The sequence below is a fragment of the Maniola jurtina genome, chromosome 13 (genome assembly GCF_905333055.1).
Source record: "Maniola jurtina chromosome 13, ilManJurt1.1, whole genome shotgun sequence".
Taxonomy (NCBI): Eukaryota; Metazoa; Arthropoda; class Insecta; order Lepidoptera; family Nymphalidae; genus Maniola; species Maniola jurtina.
The window spans coordinates 9,092,508-9,113,896 of record NC_060041.1 but is presented as its reverse complement, the minus strand read 5'-3'; the positions used below and the strand labels follow the sequence as shown (position 1 = coordinate 9,113,896).

At 36.0% G+C, this 21,389-nt stretch overlaps 1 protein-coding gene across 1 annotated transcript; it reads left to right on the top strand.

The window, feature by feature from the left end:
- Positions 1–3,453: 3,453 nt before the first annotated feature.
- On the top strand, positions 3,454–21,042 carry LOC123870849 (TWiK family of potassium channels protein 12). The gene is made up of 11 exons (XM_045914315.1): positions 3,454–3,915; positions 11,907–12,090; positions 13,766–13,913; positions 14,402–14,538; positions 16,286–16,387; positions 16,599–16,702; positions 18,249–18,361; positions 19,455–19,637; positions 19,867–19,956; positions 20,294–20,423; positions 20,767–21,042. The coding sequence occupies exons 2-11, from the start codon at positions 11,973–11,975 to the stop codon at positions 20,833–20,835; spliced, it is 1,194 nt and encodes a 397-aa protein (XP_045770271.1). The 5' UTR covers positions 3,454–3,915; positions 11,907–11,972; the 3' UTR covers positions 20,836–21,042.
- Positions 21,043–21,389: the final 347 nt, after the last annotated feature.

The window sequence follows — 21,389 nt, the reverse complement described above, 5'->3', positions numbered from 1 at the left end:
GCCGGTGTGACGGCGTCTTACTGAGATAAAAATCGAATCGTTGATCGCATTGAGCCAATACACTGTTGAATCATCGTTACGATATTCATGATTGCATGGGTTTTTATCGCGATTTCCGATATCATCATAAGTAAATCACTAGCGATCTTGACATACACTGTCGATTCGTCGTTTCGATCGGTCTGAAACGACGGATAGTACAGATCTATCGTTTTGTATATAGGGCCCTGTAGACTTAATTTACCATTTTAATGTTGTTGGAAAAATAACCTAAAATTTATGTATTTTATAAAATTTTTTACACTAAAAATTACTACACTCGTTCAGTTTTGTCTTAAATCTAGGGTAAAAAGCATAATTGATGGCATCACTAAGACCACAGACTTAGTATAATAGACCTATTGTCTATTATATCCATGACATAGATTCTCTTTGGTCTATATTCTTTTTTATTTTACACTGATTACAGTGGGTAACTTTAGAAACGTTGTGCGACACGTTAATATTATAAGTAGAATGAATAATAATTAATTATAGTAAAGGGTTCAATAGAATAGTAATAAAATATCAATTCGGTACTTACCAACTATTCGTAGATTATGATAATAAAGATTTAAGTAGATATTTATTGATGATATTAAATTGAAGGAAGCGACGGGCCTGCCCGCGAATGGTTTTTAGCAATTTGTGAACTAATACGACAACGTAGGCTTACGGCATTCTAATTCCGACAATGGTAGTATCATCCTTACAGGTTTATAAAAAAATCTTTACTTGAAAAGGTCCAGTTTAAGAAATTAGTTCTAGTATCGACTATTCTCACAAATTAGTCGATACTAGAGCTAATTTCAAACAAATTGCGAAAAACCAAATTAAATTTTAATTTCGCGGGCACGCTGGTCTCATGCCCCTTAAGTTGCCGAATAGGAATATTTTTTATAATTTCGTTCCAGATACAGAGTTACAGATACAAATTATTGTTAAAATCGAATTTATTACACCTATTTTGTTTAGGGCTGCCAAGAAATTTACAAAAATATTTTGTTTAAAACTAAGTATAGTTCCCGACAGGTCGACATGGCAATCGGGGTGGAGACGCCCCGCACAGCCCCTGCGCTGACCGGCGGGAAAGCGCGGGTGTACGCGGCGTCCCTCCGCCTCATACCCCGAATGCCATCTCGTCCTGTCGCGTATTAAACATCATCAGCAACATTCGTTTTTCATTAGAATCAAAATAAAAAAAATACTTAGCAGTCTTGATCTAAAAAGTGATCTTAGATAATATTTATTTTATACTTATACGTGCGTGGACACTTTGCCCCGAGTCGGCGTGTTTGGCGAAACGCCGTACCTTCCGTCTGGCAATTTCTTCAGTTAAAACTCGTTACGCGTTCTATGTATTTTGCATAGCAAGCGACACATCAATACGCATTACGCGACCGAAAGTTCGGCACACGTTGTTATCGGTACATCGCGCTGCGATGTCCCGTCGTATAGCACGTTGAAAAAGACGCTATATGTACCTAAGCTTCAGTCGTATACATAGAAAGCCCCCTTTTCGGTACGTTTTTCACAAAAGGTGTATCATGCCAACCAAATATTACAGACGGAAAATTTAGCCGCTCAATTTTCGGCGATGTAATTATATTATGCTTGTGTGTCGCGACACTAATAGCCTTACCTGTTGACAGAACGGCTGGTTCATTTTTGCGCAAAGGATCAGCCCGGCTTTACAAAAAAAAAAAAATGTAATTATTATGAAGAATTATATTAGGAAGAGTTGTCAGCCCTACAAGAAACAATAAATTCGGGTAGTACATTAATAACTCAGATATAATCCCGGATACCGGATTACAAAATAAGCCAACAACTTATATATCGACGTGGAATATTAATCGACCGATTTTGTTTCCATAAAATAATTACAAAAGTAGATCTGTTACCTAGGTAATGTTACCTACTTGACTAGAAATAGGTTACGTTTAGAAGGTAATATTTTTACTCTATCTATATACCTAAGTCCTACATAGATGTTTCAGGTATTCAGGCAAAGATAAAGTGCGAAGTAAATCCTCAGAGACATCGGGCAGCTTTACAATAAAATCAGCGGTGGTGAACATTACAGAGAAGAACAACTATTGGGTCGTCCAATAAGGAGTCCTGTTTGAGAATAATTGATATACTATGTACATAGGTATCACTTGATGGAAAAGAATAGGATCTCAATTTCCAATGTCAGTTCTTCAATCTGACAGTGATCAGATATACAAATCTGGGTTACATGGGGTTACAATAAGTACAGGTTAGAAATCAAAATACTGGTTCGGAATTCAAAATTGTAAAAATCAGTCTTTTCAAATATCAGGGTTTAACCAGAAGAGTAGGTAATGGCCGATAATCTAGTTATCCTGCACCAGTCGGCGAGTTTCACAGAGTTCTCCAGAAATACTCGACATGCACAATAAAAACTAAAACTGATACGAGAACGCCCAGCGTCGCACGCGCACTATTATTAGATGCTTTTGTCATAGAGTATGGAAAATAAGTCAGATATGCCTCAAGGCTCATATAATATTATAAATTGTGAAAAAAGCGGCGGTCGGGATGTCTGGGGTTCGATACCGGGTTCGCACCTTTAACTTTTCGGATTTACTTAATAATATGCGCGTTTTAAGCTTTACCTAAGTATCACTTGCTTTAACGGCGAAGGAACACAGTTTTCCACAATGTTATCAAAGTAGAAGTCTGCCGATCCGCACTTGGTTAGTGTGGTAGACTAAGGCCAAATCTTTCTCATTCAGAGAGGAGACCCGTGCCCAGTAGTGAGCCAGTGAGAGAGTAGATGGGTTGATGATGAAGGTGATTATGAATTGTAATTTGTTCTTGTCTATCCTTATGCCAGTGTTGAGACAAAATTGTCGGATCACTTGATACTTTGGTTGCCTGGAAGAGATCGCTAGGTAGCGATAAGGCCGCCAAATTGTACCTATATTTTGTTGAGCTTTGTATGTGTTTTTCTGTACTAATTTTGTGGTGTACAGTAAAAGTATATTCATTCATTCATTCATTCATTCATTCATACAACCAAAGTTCAGCTTTTAAGATCTTTATTAGAGATAGCTTTCATTAAAAAATCTATATACCTGGGTGTAGAAGAAATAATATTATCCTTTAATAGGAAATAATAGGTTCCTTTTTCATAGGAACTCTAGCTGCGCGTCGCGGTTGAGACCCTATGAAAAAGAACCCCGGAGGGTTTCGAAACTAGTCGGGCGTACATCGATTAAATACGTGAGTAGGTATAGCCGTAACAACTTATATTTGTAAGCATTTTTTGAATATAATTACTTAAATTGTAATGAGTAAAATAAATGAGAGAAAATAATATGCTACTGCAGACTGCCACTTCTACTATCGTGTAATCATTGAATCAAATCATAGTCAATGCTAGTCGGCGCGCGCGCAGCTTTTAGGCTACTTGTTCAGTGTAACAGACAGTACTGAATTGCGAAAATCATCGTATAATTTATTCGTCAACCTATGAACATATTTACGAGTACTGTGCAACATTAAGTACCTATAGCATTATAACGTAGTGCCTACCTAGTTCATATGAAAAGGCGATTATAGTCATTTTCATGACTGATTGTGTGCAATCCTAATAACACCTAGTGAATATCGATACGTGAATATTTGTGATACTTTATTTTTATTTTATTATTAATTACTAATATACATAGATACCTACCTACCGTTTAAAAAGTGTCCTATCTGTGAATTATTTATTAATGTGATAAATAATATTATTAGAATAATCGTAATAACTTTTTGGCCAATGATGAAACTTTCACAGATAAGGGTGTTCAAAATTGAATTTTCCGTTAAAATTATTTAATGGATTTGTTTGGGAATATGGTAAGTTTATTATACTTTTGAAGCTCTGCATGGCTTTACTAGACTGAAATTACACAATAACAGTAATTTTCTGGTTTGCCGTTAATTTGTTTAGACAGTTCATCATCATCATGATCAACCCATCGCCGTCTTACTACTGAGGACGGGTCTCGGAGAATAAGAAGGAGCTTGGCCGTAGTACACCTCGCTAGCCAAGTGCGGATTGGCAGACTTTACCTTTGAGTACAGTAGGTATGGAGGACTCTCAGTCACTGTTAAACCAAGAGATTAAATCCTACATGACTCCGAAAAGTTAAAAGTGCATGCCCGAGATCGAACTCCCGGCCTCCCGAATAGGAAGCGGATATCTTAACTACTAGGCTACCACGGAATTTAGACAGTTCCGTAATGGTTCCGTTCAACGAACAGCTGAAGTTATGCATGCATGTGTATGTAATTTATACTCAATTAATCTAAACGATGAAGACTGATTGTAAGTAGCTAGTAGTAGGCTGTACTATAACTTGTCTCAGTCGCATACGACACCCGGGATCCTGAGACGCCTCTAACCTGACGTGGACGGCACCGCTGGGTTTTTTAGTGGGTATGCTATATGAATGCAACATCTTATGCATTGCCAGTGAGCCCCACATACCCGCTTTTGAGCGGCATGCGTAATTGCATTTTTACCAGCGGAAAAAAAAAGGCTGTACTATAACTTACCTAGTAACATGATTCTGCAAGGGTACTTACTATTCTGTACAGTATAGGACTACCTACTTACCAATTTCTTGTCAGTATTTCTGTTCAATCTCATTTAACTAATAAAGATAAGTGGGAATTAGCTAGATTGAACAAGGCATATCTATTCATGGCACTGTTTATTGTATGCCAGGTATTTTGAGACTAGATCAATATTAAATCGTCAAACGTTTAGTGATATTTAACAGATGTATGTGTTGTTTATTGTTTAGAATACCTACATATTATAAATCTTATTAATTGGCTCACGAGATGTGGCAGCCTTAGGTAAAAGCATGCCGTGACTTCTTATGATTTACCTACCTACTCATAAATTATTTTGATTAGGTAAGTAGGTATGTACCTATATCAAATCAAAATATAACAAAGTAAAAAAACCGTAATAAAGTACAATACAATAAAGTACAATATATTATACCTACCACTATGTACTTTAAAATTTTATTATTTGCTTGTCGGCCATTTTGAAACTCGCCATCTTGGTTTTTTATTATTTTTTTGTTATAGCGACAATAGAAATACATACCCAAAATCTCAACTGTCTACCTAAATTACGGTCTATACTATACCTAATACAGCTTGCTGACAGACATACGGGCGGACAGACGAATGTACAGAAGAACGGACAGCGAAGACTTAAGTAATAGGGTCCCGTTGGCACCCGTCGGATACGGAACACTAAAGATACCCACTTGAACCCATTTTTTTTTTGAAGTCTGTTAAAGCAAATCTTTCGGTATCTGGCTAAAATTGATGTGCTAAAAATATCCAGTTTGTCTAATAAGGAACAAAAATCTCAGAACAAACTATTTAACACAAAAAAACTTAGCTTTATTTGGATTTTCCCAGTTACACGTTCATAATGCACAGCAGACACTGTAGAGTTGCTGAACAGTCCGACTATAAATAGTCTTTTATACAAAAAGGAAGTAAATACAGAAACACAGTGTCCAGAAAGAGTAAAGTTCGGTGACAACACTGTGGCTTTCTAATTAATGCTGCAGAAATTTCACCGCGGTTTTTGTTCGTTCTTTTGTAAACTGGCTTTTACGTAAAAAAAATGTCCGAAAACTCCAAAGTAATTAACGCACATGATATTTTATGCTGGTCCAAAAATTAAAAGTTTTTGGGCCGACAGCTAGAGTAAAATGCTGAATTTTCGTATTTTTTGTTAAACTTCCCGACTGTCCTGAGGCGTCAGTGATGGAGGAAATATTGCTGTATTTTTTTTTAATAAAAATATAAGGTACAACTAAACTATTAGGTATAGAATATAAACAAAACTAATCTATACTTCCACTTCCACAGGTAGGTTATTTTAATACGATAGTGGGTCTGCCTGCCTGTCCGTCTGCTAGCTTTTCATGGCCCATTCATTCAACCAATTTTTGCCTATAATACAGAGATAGATAGAGATATCATACCGAGAGAGAGGAACGGACGTAGGTTATCTTTTGTTCCAGAAGCTCAAATACGAGTAGTTCCCACAGGATTTTTATAAAACCTAAATCCACGCGGACGTCAACGGAAGTCAAGGGCATAATTACAGTTTTACGATTAAAACTGTGGCATAATGTAGTAAGAAATAACTCATCTTTATGTGGTTGACATCCAATCTATTTGCACGAAACATTTTTGTTAGATTATAACCGCTGTGTGTTAACGCCCCTTCCGGCGTCCGTGTTTCCTGCCACTTATAACTTGAGTGAATAGACTTCTCCTCTTTCCATCTATCAGACAAGTTTACCATCTATCAGAAAACTTAAATTGTAGGGGAAAAAACCGGCCAAGTGCGAGTCGGACTCGCGCACCGAGGGTTCCGTACTCGGGTATTTTTTTCGACATTTTGCACGATAAATCAAAAACTATTATCCATAAAAATAAATAAAAATCTGTTTTAGAATGTACAGGTAAAACCCTTTCATATGATACCCCACTTGAAATAGTTATCTTACTTTGAAAATTGAAACACATTTTAATTTTTTTTTAATGATGTTACCACAAATTCACGGTTTTCAGATTTATTCCTTTACTTGTACTATAAGACTTACACTTACCAAATTCCATGATTCTAGGTCAACGGGAAGTACCCTATAGGTTTTCTTGACAGACACGACGGACGGACGGACGGATAGACAGACAGACATCAAAGTGATCCTATAAGAGTTCCGTTTTTCCTTTTGAGGCATAGAATCTTAAATATTTTGTAAACTGCATACATTGATTTTAAGTTTATCACGTTAAAAGCTGGAACTACAAAATCGTACTTATTTGAATTAAACCAAGGCTAACAAGGCACTCGAATTTAATTATTCTGTAAATTGTAAGGATTTTAAGTAATAAACCTAGAATCAAACCTTGGTTCCGTGACATGGGGCTAATTATGACGCGCGTCGCGTCGCCAGTCGTCACTGTTGCTACGGATGATTTACATATGAACCGAGTTATAAGAAGAAGCGATTACTAAATCTTGTGAATTTCATGTTGGCTCCCATGACTCAAGAGTTGCTGGGAGCTGCTGGACATAAAGATTTCCTGGACGACGACAACCGAATAATATGATAATTCATCATCATGGTCAACCAATCGTCGGCTCACTACAGAGCACGTGTCTCCTTTCAGAATGAGAAGGGGATGGCCGTAGTTTAGCACGCTGGCGAAGTGCGGATTGTGAAATGAAAATGAATGAAAATGAATGTTCTCAAAGGTGTGTGATGAAAGTGCGGCAAACTTCACACACCTTTGAGAACATTATGGAGAACTTTTAGGTGTGCAGGTGTCGTCACGATGTTTTCTTTCACCGTTAAAGCAAGCCATATATTTTAATTATTTAAAACGTACATAACTCCGAAAAGTTAGAACTGCGTGCCCGGGACCGGACCCTCTAAGATTAGGACGCGGATCACTTCTTTTTTGCTAAAAACATAAATTAACAATAGTTGCTAACGTGCTACGCGTTCTTAGTAGATATTGGTCGCCTGTTTAGTGGCCCACGGGACAATAAATTTAAAACAAGCGTGGGTGGGATGTGACGTAGCGCAACGCTAATAACTTATATTGTCAGTTAGTGACGGCGCTGCAGACGGATCTCATTGATCTCAGCGATGGATCTCCACAGTTTTTGTAGTTTTAATGATGTTTCCAAAGATAATAGAAAAAGTTTTGTTTCATTTATCCGTTTACAATGAGTTAGGTTTTAATAGATACGTTTTTAAGAGCGAGTTTGAAGCATAATCGTCACCATCTTTGTCAACTGATAGACGTCTACTTTTGGACTTAGGTATCTTGTAGGGTCTTCCACAGTCCACGCCATGCCACGGTCTTGCGCCGCCTGAATCCAGCGGCTACTGGGGACTCGTTTGCTCGCGTCTGCCCATCTAGGGCAGGTTTACTGCGCTTTTCAGTTTTCGGTGCGATGTCGCCATTCTCTAAGCACTGGGACTCCAACGCCTATTGGTTTTTCAAGTGCCTTGCCTTATTACATTAAAGTTATTATGTTGTACTTACTAGGTTATCTTATATATACGACTTTTCGTAGATGCCTACCAAATTACTAATTACTCGTACCTTATTGATTTAAAAACATTTTTAAGGATATTCATCAAACAGTTGGAAAACGGTATCCAAACAATTTCTTAATAATATTATTCAACTCAATGTTTATCTTTAATCTAAATTGGTTCAGTAGCAACCTAGGTAGGTATGTACAATATTATAATAAATCTAATATCAAGAACGATCACCTAATATTATTATTGGCAGATGCGTTACAATTTACGCAAAATAATTACTTACATTTATTTATAAACGACTACTTACGTATTGACCTAGTTATAATAATAATAATTATTATCATCAAAATCACACTATCACACTAATATTATAAAGGCGAAAGTTTTGTATGTGTGTGTGTGTGTGTGTGTGTGTATGTTTGTTACTCCTTCACGCACGGACGAAGTCGCGGACGTCAGCTAGTAAATAATAAAGTCTAGTTCATAACTGCAATACATAATACATAATAATAAATAATTAAGCTAAACAAAGAATTCTACTAAATATATCTTAGGGAGTAGTTTATAGCACAATTTACCCAATCTGTAAATATATATTTAGATTAGAGTTTTTCCTTTATACATATAAAGAAAAACTGACTGACTGACTGATCTATCAATGCCCAGTTCAAAATACTGGACGGATCGGGCTTTGGCATAGATAATGAATAGGTAATGTAATAATATGTATTAGGTACGACGTAAAAATATAAGCTTTTGTTCGCAACATCGCGTGGCAGAGGTTTAAAGTTTCTGTGACGGTTATGGCCAATAATTAATTGAATTGAAAATAATGATAAGTAGGTACGTACTATAGATACCTACTACTATAGATACTATAGATACCTACTCGTATTATAATTTCGGAGGCATCTTACTAGTCTGCTTAATGAAATAGGTTGAATTGTATGAAAACTAATGCTAAAATAGGTACCTACAAGTAGCAGATAACTAATGACTAGATTACATAAACAGTTAGTCAGTTCAGAGTCTAGACATATTAATAAGGAAGTTCGACAGATCATCTGCAACTGATTAATGAGTATAATCTTGATATGAGTCTAATCTAAATACGGTATTTTAAAATCAACGTTTTTCTCTTTATGATTGTGGTATTATAATTTTCATTGGCCAGGCAGGTATTTTATTTACCGACCTAATGAAGTTTTTATTTTTTTTCGTTGTTTGTTTCATTCACGTTTGCACTCGTTTCAAAAGGGTTTTATTTTTCAACGAATGTCGTATCATATGCATTAATTGTTTCCGAACGGCGTATATTTTAAACAAGTGTAAATTAAAAATTTATAACACCCGCGACAAAGTATCTGAGTTTTCCAAAACAACATTTTCAAATAAATAATTATGTATCAAGGCAACGTCCATCTTGACAGCTTGACATATTTTGTCAATTGACATAATATTATGAACCTAACGGTTATGTAACCTTCTTTTCTACAAGAAAACTAGAAAAGAGCTGATAACTCTTAAACGGCTGCACCAATTTTTTCGGATTATAGCTAAGAACACTCTCGATCAAGCCACCTTTCAAACAAAAAAAAGTAAATTAAAATCGGTTCATTCGTTTAGGCGCTACGATGCCACAGACAGATACACAGATACACAGATACACAGATACACAGATACACAGACACACAGATACACAGATACACACGTCAAACTTTTAACACCCCTCTTTTTGGGTCGGGGGTTAAAAAGCGAATGCAAATGGCCGAAAAAACAACATTTATAAAAGTCGTGCAGCTTTAATTAGAATACTTCACAATATATACCTAATTGTTACCGGACGCTTCTCTGTATTTTTTAAATCAAAACATTTTTACTTTATACTTACTTAGGCGTTTATTATTATTTTCAAACTCTATCATCGGTTCAGAAAGCAGATTCTGGCAAAAACTGAAATCTGATGTCGTAAGTTCAAACTACTTACGTACTCTTAGTTAGAAGAAAAAGACAAATATTAATCGTTATTAATCAGCCTAAGACTTCTTTATCTATTAAAAACACACACACAAAGGCTCTAGCAATTTTTCTGTCTTTTATACAATGTTTTGTGGAATATGTATCTAGATAAACGTTTTCTAAGAACTATAAAAAAGTCCCAAACAATTTTGATGTAAAAAATAAAGCCCCATGCTGTGGTCATTCACGTAAGCTCTATCTATAACTTATTAGCTTCCCGCGACTTCACCTAAAAGTACTCCCGTAAAAGAATTTTCAGAATAGAAGCATTAGTCCTGGAGTTTACCCATTACATCCAAAGTTACAAAGCTCTTTATAAGTGTAGATATAAAACAGGGCTGATTTTTGCATAGAGCCTATGAATCTGCTTAGCTTGGTGTTTCTATCGCTATACAGACTTAAATTGATGATTTTTTATGTTTGATTTACTATAAAAACATCAAAATTTGAAAATTGCCCCACTGTCAAAAGGGTCTTAGGACTACTTTGTTCTGTATTCTTAAGTATTCTTATACTAAAACCTCTCAGAATACGAACACTTCGTCCTCATTTTAATCTTCTACTCGTATATAGAGCACTGTTGAGATGGCTTTTGTTTAGTTAAGCCCTGGTAGCGCTCAAATCCACTTAATTCTGTTAATAGCTCTACCTATTACAGAAAATATATTATAACTCTAGCGATAGTTTTATCAATCAATAAGTAAATCAATATAAAAGTGAATTTATCATCTCTAATACTTATAATAAATCTGTTGGCTGGGGTTCCAAAGGTGTTGGAATGGCGTATAGGTAGGTAGAGAGTGTAGATGAAAAGACGACATAAAACGAGTCGTAGAGAGCCAAGCTTGTAGCCAAACAAGACAATAGGCTGAAATCTATAGAGCGATCTTTGACTTAGACTTAAGTTTCAGTTAAAACGAGATAGATTTATGCCTGCGATATAATGCTGTCTCCTTTTAACGGTATCTTACGTCATGAGCAAAGTCAAAGTGCGGTCTATAGATCTCAGCTTTAGTAGAATGTGAAAATTCCAATAGGAGACCGGTATCTAGCTGAACAAGTACTATCAATGACTATTAAAATGTATAACTAAATGTAAAAGATCGTAATTCTTGAATAGAACTAAACCTGTCATCGTTAAAAATGAAATAGCACAAAATCCACATACTTCATTTAAATAGCGTTTTAATAAAAAGGGTTTTAGGTTAATTCTAGCATAAAAATTGTTTAAATGTTGGTAATATTTTATGATACAGAACTTCCGACTCACATTATTCATCTTAAAAATGCGTAACACTGTTGATATAATGATGTAAATATTATACTTTTCTCATTTTTCTCACATAATTTTCTAATTTCATTTTTTTATCGAATCGTATGATATTTGTGTTGTATACCTAGTTAGTTATGATGATTTATTAGAAGTTTTTATAATATTTCGGGACGTAGAAATAACCTATACGTTCGTGCTACGGTATTACCTACATAAGTTTAATATAGCGGAAATATTATTAAAATTTCTTTAACCAATAATTTCCTCATCAAAGTTTTGAAAAGCGTGAGCATTACATTGGAAACAACAAACCGATTGGAAAAATTTGTTCAGTTTTTCAACTATATCTAGCAACTATATTTCTATATGCTTCTATATGTACCTATTGTTAAGTAAAATTAGCTCAACTTTAAACTAATTTTTATAAAAAAATATTCTTATTCCAGATGTTTTTGCCTGCGCTATGAGTTAGTCGACCAGATGGCGCAAGCGTGGCCAGGATGACGTAGAACATGCCACGTCGCAAGCGCAGGCTAGCTTCGCGCATTCGCAACTACGTGAGAAGCCTACTCGCTTTCCTTTTCTCCAACGTGGGAATTATTGTACTGGTCGTCGCTTATACTATCGCTGGTAAGTAATTTTGATTACCCTAGTCTTAAAGTCTTATCACCACGAGGCAATGTGCTAAAATATTTGGGCCAGTATGCAGCCGCGAGTTAGTTTTTCATCGATTACAAGTTACAATGGAAACGGGCTAACTTGGAAGTGATATATGGCAGATTTACCCTCGGTTTCTACATGGCATCGTACCGGACCGAAGTCGCTTGGCGGCACGACTTTGCAGGTAGGGTGGTAACTAACCACGGCCGTAGCCTCTCACCAAACCAGACCATAGACTGATTAGAGATGATAAATTCCAAAATTGTCTCTGTCTCTCATTTATGACTACTGTGACCACCCAATGCAATGCACCGCTGGTCGTCAGGTTTTTAGTATGCAACATCATTTGCCGATATCTATCGCAATATTATCTATTCATCTGAACACTAATCATTCATCGACAAAAACGGAGGCTTTGGAGAAATTTCCTCATATTAGGTATATTTTTAACAGGAAAATTACAATTTATAAGAGCTCATTATATTATAGAATAAATGATTCCCATCGAGATTCAAAATTCAATGGAGCGTAAATAATTTATGCTGTTACATTAACAAAGACCTTCGGAAATCGATTTTTGTGCCCAATAAATCTATTGTATTCGGGCGTTTAATTTTCGTTAATATTAAAAGGGTTATTAGGCGTAAACTTTTGTTCACTTTTGAATGAGCTAATTTACGGGTGACAAGCATTGACCTATTGGTCAACAACGCTATTAAAATTAATATTTAATAATAGATACGAGTAGATACGCAGGGGCCTATCTAAGTTCTTGTTATTTATTGTTAAAAGTACAACTTTTATGAACATTGTTCCTCCCAAAATTGAAAATGAAACTAAAGAAAGACTCTGTATCGACTTGGAACGAATGAAAAACGATTTCTTGTTGCATATGATCGTCAATCGCCATTTTGGGGGTAGCACTCTGGGCTCACTTGGCCGCCTGACCCGAGTTATACCCATGGCAACGCGAGCCGGCTCCTAATTCCCTTCGATCTCATAACAGAGAGAATACATAAGAGATAAAAGAGTTTTCGCGCTAGAAAGAGAAGTATTTGTCAAACTTTAGACTGCAGTGCTGTGCGAGATGAATTACACTTATTGTGTCGTAACAAGAGGCTCTATTTATTTTAAAAAACCACGGCCAAGTGCGATTCAGACTCGCGCACCGAGGGTCCCCCACTCGGGTAATTTTTCCTACACTTTGCACGATAAATCAAAAACTTTTATGCATAAAAATAAATAAAAATCTGTTTTAAATATACAGATAAAGCTAGTTATATGATCTCCCATTTGGTATAGTTATCTTACTTTGAAAATTGAAACATATTTTAATTTTTTTTTAATGATGTAACCACAAATTCGCGGTTTCCGGATTTTTTCCTTTACTTGTGCTATAAGACCTACCTATCGCCGATGATTCTAGGTCAACGGGAAGTACCCTATAGGTTTTTTTGACAGACTCGACGGACGGACGGATGGACGGACAGACAGACAACAAAGTGATCCTATAAGGGTCCCGTTTCTCCTTTTGAAGTACGGAACCCTAAAAACGTGTTTTTGAAGTGAGCCTTCTGTAACTACCTGTAAGGTACTATTAAGTATTTCGTGGTAGTATTCAAAAAATCATTTATGCTTTTTTCAGGTGCTTTCATGTTTCAAGCAATAGAAGATGCAAGCGAGATCGAGCGAGTGAACAATATGTCGCGGGAAAGAGACAGCACGGCCCAATATCTGTGGCAAAACGTTACGTTAACCCTCAATTTGTTTAACGAGACTGCTCTAAAGGAAAGGTAAAGCTGTGACTAATTATTTCTGGTGAAACTTATCTATCGCCAGAGTGCTATTGCGATGAAGACTTTATATTGTAGCTTATGAGAGTACCCACCGAGGCATAAATTCAGTCAGGCGAACATGATGATTAAAAGGGACTACATTCTTTTTTACGATTCCGTAACTCATAAAGGAATCATAAAATCACGTCGTTGTCTGTCTGTCTATCTGTCTGTCTGTGTCAAGGGAATCAAAACTTACAGGGTACATACTTTCCGTTTATCTAGAATCATAAAAGGCACGAAGCAATGTCTTATACCACAACTCACAAGTCAATGGTAAAATCGGAAAACTATTAAAATTTGCGTATGCAAACTTATATTAGCAGTTGGGAATAATTTAAGCAACAATATTATATTTACACGTATCCTTCCAAGGTACGGAACCCTCGGTGGGCAAGTCCGATTTGCACTTGCCCGGTTTTTAAGCTACTTATCTCTTGTTTTAGCATAAGCATCGAACTGAAGAGCTATCAAGGAAAAATCGTAAAGGCAGTGCGTCGTGGTTGGGACGGTGGACGCTCGGCGAGGCAGTGGAGTTTCTCCTCCGCCTTCTTGTACTCTCTTACTGTGATTACTACTATAGGTAACAAACTATACTTTATCATCTATTGCTAAAAATAACAGTACCTACCATCTAGTTTTAGAAGAGGTCGCTAGTTATGGACCTATTATTATATTATCCTTAGCATAATCTGGGTTACAAGAAAAACATTCGGAATGCGGGCGGTTCTAAACCTTTGAATCCTTAATCTCAACTCAAATACATAATGTTCTACATGTGCAGATATATTTTGATAGAGAACGCAGCTGGAGTGCAGGAGATTTCTAAAAGTGATATTTCAATCGACTGGTGAATTAATCCTTCTATATCCTACTTCTATCTTATATATTTGGCTGTTCTTTTATTGTTATTTTGCTTCTTATAAATACTTAACTACCTTTGTGAATGAATACATCACCTGTGAGGAGTTTGTCATATTCAGTACCTTTGCTTTTTTGAGTATTGTGTTTCTTTTGGGCATTTTCTTACGTATGACACTTCTAATATTTCATTAAATGGTGATATTATAGATCCTGCGTTATATTGTTCGGGTTATTATAGATCCTTCGGTTTATTATTTTTAACCCCCGACCCAAAAAGAGGGGTGTTATAAGTTTGACGTGTGTATCTGTGTATCTCTCTGTGGCATGGTAGCTCCTAAACTAATGAACCGATTTTTAATTTAGTTTTTTTTTGTTTTAAAGGTGGCTTGACCGAGAGTGTTCCTAGCTATAATCCAAGAAAATCAGTTCAGCCGTTTGAAAGTTATCATCTCTTTTTTAGTTACTGTAACCTTCACTTGGCGGGGGTTTAAATTTTTAATTTACACTTGTTACTAAATTAGTACATAAATGTATACATAAAGTACATATATAGTACATAAATGTGTATATATAAATGTACTAAAGATATGTGGACATAAATATCAATAAGTAGTTAATTTTTTTTAGTTTATGGGTCTCACTTAGTAGATCCACTAATATGTACCAAAAACCATAAAACCTTTCGCTGTAAGAGGGTACTATAAACAGAATATTGTAATCACATTGATGCGCTATATTTTATGGGGCTCTAAGAGACCTTCACATAAAAACGAACATAAAACCTTATCTAATATTATAACCACTTATTTTTCGTGTTTGTAGTCAAATAGAATGGGACTATTGAGATTTGTAATCCTAACCACAACATAAAAGTTCTGCATTTTGAGGACCTCCTTGGCACATTGGATGAACTGTTATCTTGTGAAGTTGCCGGGCTCTATTCGAATCAGGGATCTTAAAAAAGTCCATACTCCTTATTCAGAATACAAGCCATTAAATATATTACTTCCTTCAGTAAAACCTTTTTTCTGGAGAGATGGAACAAGTTTTTTGTCCTTTCTGTGAAGTGGCGTATTTACAACTGAAAGTTTCATCCCGTTGCCAGCCTGCTACTTAGCATGGGTCTCCTCTTAGAATGAGAAGTGTTGAGCCATAGCAAGTGCGGACACACCTTTGAGATTACTCTTCCTTATGGAGAACTTGCAGACATGCAGGTTTCCTTACGATGTTTTCCTTCACACTTACAGCCAGTTATTTTTTAATTGCTTAAAATGCACCTAACTCTGAAAAATTTGAGGTGTGTGCTCGGAATCGAATACCCGATTCCCCGAATTAGGAGGTTGCCGCCTTAACCACTATGCCATCACCGTTTACAGGTTTCAGCAGGCATGAATGAAGTTACGCCTATGTGAGGCCCTCATACTGTCCATGACAGTATTTTATATGAAAGTCTTGTTATATTTTAGGTTATGGTCACCTCAGCCCTCGAACCAGCTGGGGAAAAATTATGACCGTCTTCTACGCTCTTCTGGGAATGCCCCTCTTTTTGTTGTACCTCAGCAATGTTGGTAAGATTTCCCCAAATATTACTTAAGGAATGCGTATAATGAAAATGCGTGTAAAATTCAGCCACGTTTAAATTAAGTGCATCGAAGAAATGCTAATGGCATCAATATAGGTGACTTCTGCTTATATTATAAGTGTTTATGCTTTATTTATGTGAAATTACTAATTATGTGTAATTTGTGTTTAGTCATAATATGTATTTTGGGTTTTCAGGTGAGCTCTTGGCAAGTTGGTTCAAATGCATATATGCTCTAGTATGCTTGTGCAGAGGCTGCCCTGGCTTTACAAGAAGACGTGTCGTCCATATTCGAACTCAGGTATGCAGATATCTCGGTACTATTAAGTTATGGGCTATACAGTCTTTAATATATTCTACTAGGTTAGTTAACGAAGATTCGTATTCTATCGACTGCGTTAAATACTGTAATAAGAACTCTAGCGTAAGCGAACACTAGTGATAGTACCTGTCCACAGAGTACTGGCTGGAGAAATGGTTAGATACTGATACTGCAAAAAACATGAGAAAAACCTGTATTTATTAAAAGTCCGCAACGTACTGCAAATAAAATATTTGACAGACGCTAGAGGTTATGAACATTGTGTATAGGTCGTCGTGGGATCAATGCCGCATCGTAGGTGAGGCGTTGACCCCTAGTTTTGCATCATATACATGGCGGATTTAAAAAAGTACTAAATCACTAAAACTACAAATATTAGGCAAATGGTAATTGGTATTGGATTACACTTTTTAATAAAAACATTGCTGCTAGGTATAAACACAAGTAAATAAATGCCCTCATAATGCCTCAGTATATAATGACCCAGAAGAATAACCTATATTAAAATATCGGGCCAAAAACTTATTCGGATTTAAATAACATTTTTACGTTGCTCTCATTACCTTTATACGGGTAGGCACATAATACGCGTCTGAAGTTCGAATAATGATGCAAGTAATTACATTTACACCGTAAACACGTCGCGCTTCATATATTGTAATATGTTGTTGGGCTTTTTCGTTTTTATACGTGCGCATTTGTTTTTGTTGCTTTGAGTTCCTTTCGTACCTACCTACTTTTGTTACCAGAGGATAGCAAAGTTAAGTACTTTATTCTAGTGCTATACCTAATAATATATTTTTAACCCCCGACCCAAAAAGAGGGGTGTTATAAGTTTGACGTGTGTTTCTGTGTATCTGTGTATCTGTCTGTGGCATCGTAGCGCCTAAACGAATGAACCGATTTTAATTTAGTTTTTTTTTGTTTGAAAGGTGGCTTGATCGAGAGTGTTCTTAGCTATAATCCAAAAAAATTGGTTCAGCCGTTTAAGAGTTATCAGCTCTTTTCTAGGTTCTTATGACCTTCACTTGTCGGGGGTGTTATAAATTTTTGATTTACACTTGTAGTGACGTTCAATCATAATAATAGCGCCACAACAATAGTAGTAATTTTTTAATAAAGCGACTTTATTGACTGTATAAATTTTTCCATTAGACCACACGTGCAAAAATAAAAACATAAATTTCGTGTTACTACTTTACCTTAATATATCAATTATTACCTAATAAGTAAGCACCTACTGCATAATAGGTATTCAAATACTACAGTCGATTCCACATAGGACGAATTTTTTCAGTTAAAATGGCGCGTTTATGTAATCGGATGGGTACCTAATTACTTACTTTTAAGTTTTATTATGGTGTTTTAGTGGAATTTTTAAGAGGACGAAAAATAAATTATGGTGATTTCATAGAAATACTTATTCCATTACTTTTATTCCTTTAGCTAAGTAAGCTGAATCTTAGGTGTGGCAAAGGTAGAAACAGAGAACAAATTTTATTAGTAAAGCAAAGATTTGTTTTAGTATGAAACTAGCGAGGCGGAGAGTATAGAGAGACCGAGAGAGTGGAGAGAAGACTGCACAGAGTCTGATGTCACCCCCAATTACAGAATACCACCCCGCCCTCCAGACCCGAGGTACTAGAATTCAAAATACAATGTTTAAAACCAATTGGTCTAGTATGATCCTTCTACCAAGAATGTGCAAGGATGTTATGAGGATGTTAAGCTATGGAAATGAAGCGATTCTATTAGTGGGCTTGCCACAATAGCCACCGATACGTATCCTTGCACATACCTAGTGGAAAGGTGGTCTAAAGCTAGCCAAATGTAGTGAAATTCCAATACAGTGTCTGAAGTATTATACTTAGAGAAAGAGAGAGCCTGCTATTTTATACGTAAAACCTGAAAGTTTCTATGCCTATTATCCCCAACACACGCCAGACACCCTTAAAGTTTAAAAGTTTAAAGTTGACAGAAAGTTGTATAATATATGGTACCTACTTAAGTACATAATATAGGAGTTGCTTACCTAAATCGTGACTAAGTTTTATTTTCTTCTAGTGTCTTTTAATATAAATATTATAAATACTGGGGGTATAATGAAAAATCCTTAATATTTTTTCTGTAATTTGTATTTTAAGTATCTACGTTTTACTATTATGTTGACATAAAAAATCACCATAAATATATAATATTCAGATGTGTTCGGAATAGTGAAAAAAAGATTCCAGCGAATTGAGCACCTCCTCCTTTTTTGAAGTTGGTTATTTTAACGAAATAGATATTTTTGGATTTGCTCTCTCCGTCACTCGTTTCCACTCGTTTCATACAATCGTAGTTCCAATTTCATTTGAATATTAAGCAACCTAAGTCCATGAAATTTTGCAGACATATTCTAGAAACTAATATCTATGTCTGTGGTTTTCCAGATTTCTGTTAAAATATTCGGTTTCAAAGTTACGCGGTCTTAAAAAATTTCATACAAATCTTGGAGCCCCTGTAATTTTATAACTACATATTTTTAGAAAAATCTAAAACACCACAGACACAGATATTAGTTTCTAGAATATGTCTGCAAAATTTCATGGACTTTGGTTGCTTAATATTCAAATGAAATTGGAACTACGATTGTATGAAACGAGTGGAAACGAGTGACGGAGAGAGCCCTGTTAACTAAGTAAATACCTAAGTAATATTTTATTAGGGGTTTCTTTTATTTTATTTGTAGAAGAGGCTACATGAGAAGTATATCCATGCCCCAGCCGTATTCCCCTCGCACGCGTCCGGAAGTCCGCGGCTGGTCAGCTCCCGTCCATCAGGACAGCCCTGCCCTGAGTGACTTCAGCTACGTCACCTTTGACGCTCAAACCATCACCGTACCTATTAGCGTGTGCGTTGCTATTATGGTTGGGTAAGTCTTTTTTTATTCAGATACAAGTAAGCTCTTGACTGCAATATCACCTGATGGTAAGTGATGATGCAGTCTAAGATGGAAGTGGGCTAACCTGAAAGGGGTATGGCAGTTTTCATTAAACCCATACTCCTTTGGGTCTTGGATTTGGTCTTTTCTAAATTGTAGGAGATGAAATGGAATCTTCTTTTTATGAATTCTTTTCTGATCAAGAAATGTGATTTCTCAGGTACATCATGTTCGGGTCTATGATCTTTGGCCTTTGGGAGAAGTGGGATAAATTGGATGGCGCCTATTTTTGCTTTATATCACTAAGCAGGTAAGTGAGATAAGCAGGTAATTGAGTTAGCGGATATTTTTTATATAAATTAATTTGTCGTACAAAATATTACCTCAGTGGTAAGAGTCGACATAATTTTAAAATTTAATTTCCCTCAAGGATAGTATTTTTTTTTGTCCTCTTGATCCTTTACCTTAAGGTTCTCATAATCTAATGTATAGTTGAAGTTTTACGACTACGTTTCCGTTTCCGTTTTTCCTTAAACCATGAAACTATCAAGTTTAATTTTTGCTTAAATTGCTCAAAAAAAAAAAAAAACAATTTTTTTTTGTTTCTTTAACATTTTTTTTAATGTTCCTTTGTTATTTCTATCCAGTATCGGTTTCGGCGACTTCGTGCCGGGTGAACGAGTGTACACGCCGCGAATAGAGACCTCATTCATAGTGTGCTCACTCTACCTCATGCTGGGTATGGCACTGGTCGCCATGTGTTTCAATCTCATGCAGGTAAAGTGCATTTGTTCCTTCAGTACCTACCGGTCGACTTCGTACTGCATGAGGGTACACTCCACGCACCGCTTTATCTCTTGATGGTACTGGTCACCATATGCTTCAATCTCATTTAGGTAAACCTGTACATTCTAAAAGAGAATTTTATTTATTTTATGCATAGTTTTTGATTTACCGTGCAAAATATCGGAAAAAATACCCGAGTACAGAACCCTCGTTGCGCGAGTCTGACTTGCACTTGGCCAGCTTTTTCCCTGGAGATACTTAACCCTAAAAACGAAATAAACTCGGTACTAGTAGACCAATCTTTTAGAATCTTACCTAATTATTTTATTTTCAGGAGCAAGTTATACACTACTACGCTGGTCTCAAGAGGGCTTTGAGACGCATTTGCCGCTGTAAAAGATGACGATGTTGACTCTCTACAAATTGTATATAACTAGCAATTACTTAGCTTATAGTTAGAGCACTTTGAGACTTTGTACTGCCGACTGAACATCTCGGACATGCAGTTTCTGTGAACAATTTCATAAGTCGGATACTTACTGACTTCTAAGGCAGTAGGTATAAATGTTTATTAAAGGTGTAATAATTATTATTACTGTTGTTTAATTAGGAAAATAAAACTTAATATACTTACTAAGATTCGTAAAATAAACAGTTTTATTATTATTTAGCGCACAAACTTATTGATGTAGTAATAAACACTAATTCTGCCCTTTGCCAATGCGTTATTTGTCCACTGAACAAACCCATATCATAATCTAAAAACGCCATGGAGATACGAAAGCTTAGCTTATTGAGAACACCGCAGATAGAAGCTGGTTCCACGTTTATTATGACAGTTAGTTTCGCCCGCGACTTCATCCGCGTCTAAGACTACACGAATTTGAAACCTAGTATTTTAATTCTTACCCCAGTATGGGAAGAATGTTCAAAAATCTGTTCTTAGCGAATGTTTAC